The 8,466-nt window shown below is 51.1% G+C and overlaps 1 protein-coding gene across 1 annotated transcript; it reads right to left on the reverse strand.

Annotated features, from left to right (window-relative positions):
* Positions 1-515: 515 nt before the first annotated feature.
* On the reverse strand, positions 516-6,657 carry TMED10 (transmembrane p24 trafficking protein 10). The gene is made up of 5 exons (XM_077463638.1): positions 6,438-6,657; positions 2,291-2,411; positions 2,140-2,213; positions 1,142-1,268; positions 516-946 (listed from the first exon to the last, which is right to left on the reverse strand). The coding sequence occupies exons 1-5, from the start codon at positions 6,618-6,620 to the stop codon at positions 825-827; spliced, it is 627 nt and encodes a 208-aa protein (XP_077319764.1). The 5' UTR covers positions 6,621-6,657; the 3' UTR covers positions 516-824.
* Positions 6,658-8,466: the final 1,809 nt, after the last annotated feature.

An 8,466-nucleotide genomic window follows, 5' to 3' on the forward strand; every position in this document is an offset into this window, starting at 1 on the left:
CATTGTGTTCTTTCCAGCAGGGAGAGATCCCCTTCCAGCAGAACACAATAGAGGGAGGGATTCTCACATCAATCTAGCAATCATCTATCGTGCACGCACACACACACTCCTCTGACCACAGGCAGGGCATGCGCGCGCACACACTCCTCTGATCACAGGTCAGGCACACCTCTTGTGATAACAGTCCGGGCTCATGCACACTCCTCTGATTACAGGCCTGGAGTGCGTGCAAACATAAGCACACTCCTGATTACAGGCCGGGCACGTGCAGACACTCCTCTAATCACAGGCCGGGCGCGCACACCTGCACACATCCCCCTCTGATCACAGGCTGGGTGTGCGCACAAACTCCTGATCACATCCCAGGGGTGCACACACTTCTCTGATCACATGCCCGGAGTGCGTGCACACATACGCACAATGCTCTGATCACAGGCCTAGCACCCATATCCCTCTGATGACAGGCCGGGTGCACACCTCTGTTGATCACTTCAAAACAAACTGAAGAACACACATTTCACCCACAAGTCCTCTTTAATGTGAAAAAAACACAAATCCCAAATATACAGCTGAAAGAGCGCAAAGCCCGCAAACGGCGGTGCACTGAAGACGGGGGCTGGGCGTACAGTCTGTTGGTGCTGTAGCAGGTGGTACAGGGTGGCGGGAAGGAGATGTCACCAGGGAACTTCGACAGACAAATATTTCCTGTGGCTGTAGCTGCTGGAAGATCGCCACACAGTCCGGCAATGATTTGCTGGCAGATCAACTCCCGAGGGGAGGACAAAAAGGGGGTGGGAAGGATTTAAAGGACTGATTTGCCCCCCTCACTCAATGAGTTTCTTTGCTTTAAAAAAGCGACGCAGGTAGAAAACTTGCCACGTTGCCAATCCCATCAGACAACACATGGAGAAGATACTGAAATAGAGAACTCGCACGTTGGTGGACTCTGCAAGAGGAAAGAAAGTTCATCAATTTGGGGCAAGAGGATGAGGGGAAAGTAGAATTTGGGGAGGATAATGGGCAGACAGGTGATAAAAAAAAAAAAAAAAAAAAAAAAAACACAGGGAACAGAGGAAATGGAGGAGAGTAGGGTGAGCAGGAAATGCAGGAGAGAGAAAGAACAGAATAAAAAGTGGCTCACCATTTGTGTCCCTCATTTCCTCTTCCCTCTTCTTCATGTAGGCAAAGTCATTAACAATGGATTCAGAAAGATCCTCCAGACGGCGCAGCTCCACCTCAAGTGGTTTCAGCTTCTCCACCTTTGCAATCTAAACAAGGACAGCAATATCTACCATTATCATCATTAATTCCTTGGTCATGTTCAGTGACAAGGCTGGACACAGCTTCCTCATCACCCCCACTATGAACCTACACAAGGATGGACACAAGCTCCCTCCTCACATCCTCCATGACAGGCTAGACACAAGTCCCTTATCACCCCCCCACCATGACTACACAATGCTGCAGCTCCCCCCTTGCCTCTGCCATGGCCCAACACAAGGCTGTCCATAGCAGCCTCCTCACCTTACCCGGAGTCTACACAAAGCTGGATGCAGCTTCCCCATCATAACTGGGTACAAGGCTGGACACTGCTCGCTCCTCAAATCCTCCATAACCCAAGGAAAGGTTTGACTTAGTTCCCCATTACCCCCACACAAGACTGGACACAGTGCCCTCCTCAAATCTTCCATAATCCAACAAAAGCCTGGACCCAGATCCCTCATTCCCCCCACTATGACCCTACACAAGGCTGGATACAGCTCCCTCATTAACCCCACTATGACCCAACAAAAGGTCGGACACAGATCCCTCATTACTAACACTATGACCCTACAAGGCCAGACACAGAGCTCTCATTACCCCCACAACAACCCTACACAAGATTGGACCCAGATCCCTCATCAGCCCCACTATGACCCTACACAAGGCTGGCCACAGCCCCCTTCTCAAATCCCCCCCATGACCCAACAAAAGGTTGGACTTAGATCCCTCATTACCTCTACCATAAACCTGCACAAGGCTGGATGCAGCTTCCTCTTCACCCTCACCAGGACCCTACACACGCCAAGACACACGAAACTGCTTACCCCCCACCAGCTCCCTCCTACAGAGCTTACATTCACCGATATCACAGCTCACCTCCTCATAGTTCTTGGCCTCCACGCCGTGCTTCATATTGAGAACAATCATCTGATCGGGGACACGTCCAGAGCCTGAGAAGATGGAACAGGTCAGAATCTGACATTCAGGAACAGCCCAAATAAAGCGTATCATACAGGATGGCACTAACCTGCAGGGTGTTTGCTCTCAAAGCAGACTTCGAACATGTCATACTCCTCTGTAGTGAAGGCAAATTTCCCCTTGGATGCATCTTCCTTGGAGTAGAGGATGTGCTGAGCAGAGTCCGTGATCTAAAATGAGATGTTCCGGTTGGTCAGCACACAATCAGGTCTTGCCACACACACACACCGCAGCTAAGGGATACAACTGGTCAGTTGGGGGGGGCGGCAAAGAATGGACAATTTCATTATACTAAACCCCCCCTCCGCCCCCCCAGCATCTGGTGACAATATGCTTTACCCTGGAAGAAAAGGACAGCTGTGGAATTGTCAGTGGATGGGGGAGGGCTGATTAGGGACAGCACTGCTCTCAGGTACAAATATCTTGCCTGTCCAAAACAAATGACAGATTCCCAGGTGTCACCCCTCCCCCACCTGGAATAACTTGTCTGTCACCTTCTCATGTGGCGGCACATAACCTGTGATCAGACATGTTGGATATAAAGCACATGCAAAGTTTCCTTTATTTAGAGTGTGCCATATTACAAATACCCTCGGGGGGGATGGAGGGACCTATACACGCCACTTCCACCATACAGCAGCCACAAGTGTTCAGACTAACATATGGGGAAGTGGCAGAGTAATGTGGCCGGGAAGATACCAAGCTGCTGAATGCTGTGCATGGGTGGGGAGAGCCTACTCTTAGCCCTCCTTCACACTGAGGCGCCTTTCAGGCATATTAGCACTAAAAATAGCGCCTGAAAAACACCTCTCGTGCCACCCCAGTGTGAAAACCTGAGTAGTTTCACAGTGGGGCGGTGCGCTTGCAGATCGGGAAAAAAAAGTCCTGCAAGCAGCATTTTGGGTTCGCTCCCAACCCGCCCTGCCCATTGAAATGAATGGGCAGCGCTACCAAAGCATCGGCACAGGCGCTTTTAAACCCTCGTTAATCCCTTCTTGGGGGTTAAAATTGCCCCGCTCCCACCCACAAAACGGCAGTGCAGGTAAAACCAGTGACGTTTTACTGCGACCGTGGGGCAGTTTAGGTTTAAAAGGGGTCTTACACTATATTTCTAGATTGTAAGCTCTAATGAGCAGGGCCTTCTGATCCCTCCTGTATTGATTTGTATTGTAAGTGTACTGTCTGCCCTCATATTGTAAAGCGCTGCGCAAACTGTTGGCGCTATATAAATCCTGAATAATAATAATATGGCCAAATCATCAAACTACAGGCTCCGTCCTATGGAGATGCTGCTTTGTCTCTCTTATATCAATACAAGCTACATACTTGGTACCACCCGTTTCCAATTTCCTGGACCCCCTCCCGTATGCAAACACACTTGGCATCTCCCCACCTTCCATACATTCGATATAATTCCTACCTCATGCAAACTTGGTATTCCCCCCCCCCCCCCCCCACACACACAAAGTTGGTATTTCCCCCATGCGTAAACTTGGTATCTCCCCTTCCCAGCTCACCTTCAAGCTCTCAGGTAGCCCTTCTCCCTACCGCATGCAAACTTGATATCTACCCCCACCACAAAGTTGTTATTTCCCCATGCGCAAACTTTGCATCTTCTCCCCCCATGCACACTTGCCATCTCCCTAATACAAACATTTAGCGAGTGGATTTGAGCGACTCTAAAATATAATGCACCTCACCCTGGATTTTGAAAATAGTTGAAGGAAAGAAATTGGATTATAGTGGTGCTTAATCAATACATATCAAAGATATAAAATTTATAAAGATATCTTTATTACAGAAAATAGAAAGGGGGTTCAATTAAAATTGAATCACAGAGCATATACAATTTGCTTTTTCATTTAGGTCGCTGGTGTCCCACATAGGTGAAGATGGTCACAAATGTGTGTTCTATTCAAACATGTTTCGCCAATGACGGCTTCCTCAGGGGATTATTTGGGACCACCAATATTAACCCAGCTCTCCATCGGTCCTAAATCAGGGAGCGCAAAAGCAGGGGGCCCCCAAGAAACCTCAGCCAGAACAAAGGTGGGGGAGGCCATGCACAACCACAGGAGGTATGAAAGGACCAGGCTACAATTTATAAATATGCTCAGTAATACATGATGGGTAACGCAGGGGAGCCAAAGAGATGTGATGGTAAAAAGATCAGTCTTACTCTGAAATACCTCGGTTTAGACACTGTAGCATCACAAAAAACGTGCTGTCGCCCCGGCTCTCCAGCCATTTTTTTGGGGGGGGGGGGGCCTGCTTTTGCGCTCCCTGATTTAGGACCGGAGGAGAGCTGGGTTAATATTGGTGGTCCCAAATAATCCCCTGAGGAAGGCATCATTGGCGAAACGTTGGGATAGAACACCCATTTGTGACCATCTTCACCTATGCGGGACAACAAGCGACCCGAAGAAAAAGCTAATTTGATATACTTTGTGAATCAATTTTAATTGAAGCCTTTTTCTATTTTCTATAAAAATAAAGAAATCTTTATAAATGTTATATCTTTGAATGTATATATGCATTGATTAATTAAGACCAGCTATAATCCCATTTCTTGCCTTCAACTAATACAAACACTTGTTATCTCCCCCACCTTCCATAAACTTGATATAATGCTTCGCCCCCCACCTTCAAACCCTAAGGCCCCTTTCACATGCGGGGTGGCAACGGCTTTACCGTTGTTTTAGCAGTGCTTTTTGGCTGCTAGCAGGACCCTATGCTGGCGTTATAGCCGTGCTGCCCCATTGATTTCAATGGGCAGGAGCTCCAAAGATGCTAGCAGTAGAGCTGGGCGATTTTCTCCCAAAAAAAACACGGCGATTAAAAAAAAAAAAAAAAAAAAAAAAAACTCTCCACCGCTCCAGTGTGAAAGCCCTTATACGCAAAGTTGGCGCCCGTCCCCCCCCCAATACGCAAAGTTGGCGCCCGCCCCCCCCCCAATACGCAAAGTTGGCGCCCGCCCCCCCCAATACGCAAAGTTGGCGCCCGCCCCAATACGCAAAGTTGGCGCCCGCCCCCCCAATACGCAAAGTTGGCGCCCGCCCCCCCCAATACGCAAAGTTGGCGCCCGCCCCCCCCAATACGCAAAGTTGGCGCCCGCCCCCCCCAATACGCAAAGTTGGCGCCCCCCCCAATACGCAAAGTTGGCGCCCGCCCCCCAATACGCAAAGTTGGCGCCCGCCCCCCAATACGCAAAGTTGGCGCCCGCCCCCCAATACGCAAAGTTGGCGCCCGCCCCCCAATACGCAAAGTTGGCCCCCCCCAATACGCAAAGTTGGCGCCCGCCCCCCCCCAATAGGCAAAGTTGGCGGCCCGCCCCCCCCCCCCAATACGCAAAGTTGGCGGCCCGCCCCCCCCCCAATACGCAAAGTTGGCGGCCCGCCCCCCCCCCAATACGCAAAGTTGGCGGCCGCCCCCCCCCCCAATACGCAAAGTTGGCGGCCTCCCCCCCCCAATACGCAAAGTTGGCGCCCGCCCCCCCCCCAATACGCAAAGTTGGCACCCGCCCCCCCCAATACGCAAAGTTGGCGCCCGCCCCCCCCGAATACGCAAAGTTGGCGCCCGCCCCCCGAATACGCAAAGTTGGCGCCCGCCCCCCCAATACGCAAAGTTGGCGCCCGCCCCCCCCAATACGCAAAGTTGGCGCCCGCCCCCCCCAATACGCAAAGTTGGCGCCCGCCCCCCCCAATACGCAAAGTTGGCGCCCGCCCCCCCAATACGCAAAGTTGGCGCCCGCCCCCCCAATACGCAAAGTTGGCGCCCGCCCCCCCCAATATGCAAAGTTGGCGCCCGCCCCCCCCCAATACGCAAAGTTGGCGCCCGCCCCCCCCAATACGCAAAGTTGGCGCCCGCCCCCCCCAATACGCAAAGTTGGCGCCCGTCCCCCCAATACGCAAAGTTGGCACCCGTCCCCATCTCTGGTGCACAAACTTTGTTTCTTCCCCCCCGTACGCAAACATATTTTAAACCCTCCGTGCGCAAACTTGGTAAATACCCCGATACGCAAACTCTTCCCCCCCCCCCGACACACTTGGCATTTCATGCCCCCAACACTTGGTCTCTTCACACCTTCCTTACATTTGATATAACTACCCCCAAAAACTCACCTTCCACCCCCCCATACTTGGTATCTTCCCCCCCCCAACCCCTTCTTACACACACTTGGTATGAGCCGCGCTTACCTTCAGGCGGACCTGGCCCTGGCCGTGCGGTTCGGACACATCGTACTCCCCGGTCACCAGCACGTCCTTGTGAATTTCCTCCCGGAGACATTTGCGGCTGTTGGGCGGCAGCTGGAAGGAAATGGACCGAACCGATCCGCACAAAACCAGGAGCAGCGCTACAGCCGGTACCAACCGAGCCATGGCGAGCGGAACTGGGCTCACCGGAAGAGGCGGGGCCACGCTGCAGAGCTTTCTCTCGTCCGCTCCCCCGCCCCTCTGAGTTGGAGCCTGTTCATTGGCTGGCTGCAGAATACACGTGACTATTGGTAGAGTCGCGCAGACGTTCAGGGACAGGGGGTGTGGCTACCGAGTCACGTGATGTGTCACTAGTCTAGATTTCCTATGGTGCAGCAAGACTCCGCCCCCTGCTAGCCCCGCCCCCTTCCCTGTATTGGAGCTGTATACTTCATGTTTTGTTTATTCCTCAATAAATATTTTACAACATATCGGTGTTGTTTCACCATCGGCAGTTCTCGCGAAATAATCCCCATTGATCCTTATACATCCTGTAGTAGGGTGACAACGCTCTGTACTTGTCTCCCAGTTGTCACAGGGCCTTCCAATAAAGACTATAGGGAGGAGTTATATTAGCTGTATGGGGGGGGGGGGGGTGGATATAGCAGCCAAGCGTGTGTATTAGGGGTTATGAGATACCAAGAGGGTGGAGATAAATACACTTAGCATGCTCCCCCCCTAAAAACACACATGGTATCCCCCCCATGCTCACCTCCTGGTATTTTTAGCCCCACCAGGTTTCGTATGGGGGGAGAATGTGAGTCTGCCTGGGGGGGGGGGGGGGGGGGGGCGCGAATGGGATATACCAAGTTTGCATGTGAGGGAATGGGAGATGCCAAGTTTGCATATGGGGGGAATGGGAGATACCAAGTTTGTGTATGGGGGAGGGGGGTGGATGGAAGTTACAAAGATTGTGTGTGGGTGGAATGGGAGTGACCAAGTATGTATATGGGGGCATGGGACATACTAAATTTGCAAATGGGGGGAAATGGGTGATAGCAAGTTTGTATATGTGGGGGACAGGAGATACCAAGTCAGCATATGGGGGAGAATGGGAGATGCCAAGTTTGTGTGGGGGTGTAGAACAGGAGATACCAGGTTTCCATATGGGGTATGAGTGATACAAAGTTGAGATATGGAGGCAATGGGAGATACCAAATTTGCGTATGTGGGGGAGAAGAAATATCAAGTTTGTTTGTGTGTGGGGAATGGGAGTTAAAAAGTTTGTGTGAGGGGGCGGGGTGGGAGATACCAAGTTTGCATATGGGGGTAGAATGGGAGATACCAAGTTTGTGTATGGATGAACGGGAGAAACCAAATTTGCGTATGGAAGGATGGGCAATACCAACTTTGCTTATGGGGGGATGGGAGATACCAAGTTTGTATATAGAGGGTATGGTAGATACAAAATTTGCATATGGGGGGACAAGAGATACCAAGTTTGTGTATATGGGGGGGGTTTGAATGGAAGTTATCAAGTTTGCGTGTGGGTGGGATGGAATGGGAGATACCAAGTTTGCATATGGCATACTTATCGACTGTCCCAAATTTCCTGGGATTTAGACCCTTTTTCCGGATCTTGCGATTCCTGGGAAATGTCCCAGGAAATTCTTGTATTCCTGAATTTTTGCCACCGGCGAAATGTCTCCACCGGCGCCATTTTCCTGAAGACTAGAATACTAGAAGAAGAGGCCGGATGGCTGCCAATAGAGATTGAGCTGCAGCACTGCCCACCTCCCACCTCCCACTCCACTGCCGGCCTGTCTCTGACCTGATGTGGGAAGGAGCGTACATATTCATCAGCACACCATGGATTGGTAATTTTCGTCCAAAAGGTTTAATGGAAAGAATCACATCACAAAAGAAAGTGCAACGTTTCAGAGTCACGCAGGACCCCTTCGTCAGGCATGTGATACAGTGCAACAGTGTCAAAAACAGAATTTAAATACATCAATCACCAATCAAAACATGC

Source organism: Lithobates pipiens, unplaced genomic scaffold (assembly GCF_037356315.1).
Source record: "Lithobates pipiens isolate NorthernLeopardFrog02 unplaced genomic scaffold, aLitPip1_a1.2 Scaffold_30, whole genome shotgun sequence".
Lineage (NCBI taxonomy): Eukaryota > Metazoa > Chordata > Amphibia > Anura > Ranidae > Lithobates > Lithobates pipiens.

What these genes read in the sequence shown, in the direction of transcription:
- TMED10 (XM_077463638.1), bottom strand. Translation starts at nt 6,620, where the DNA reads ATGGCTCGGTTGGTACCGGCTGTAGCGCTGCTCCTGGTTTTGTGCGGA. An exon ending in TGAGAGCAAACACCCTGCAG is followed by an intron (nt 2,214 to 2,290) that starts GTTAGTGCCATC and finishes CCATCTTCTCAG; the next exon opens with GCTCTGGACGTGTCCCCGAT. An exon ending in AGGCCAAGAACTATGAGGAG is followed by an intron (nt 1,269 to 2,139) that starts GTGAGCTGTGAT and finishes GTCCTTGTTTAG; the next exon opens with ATTGCAAAGGTGGAGAAGCT.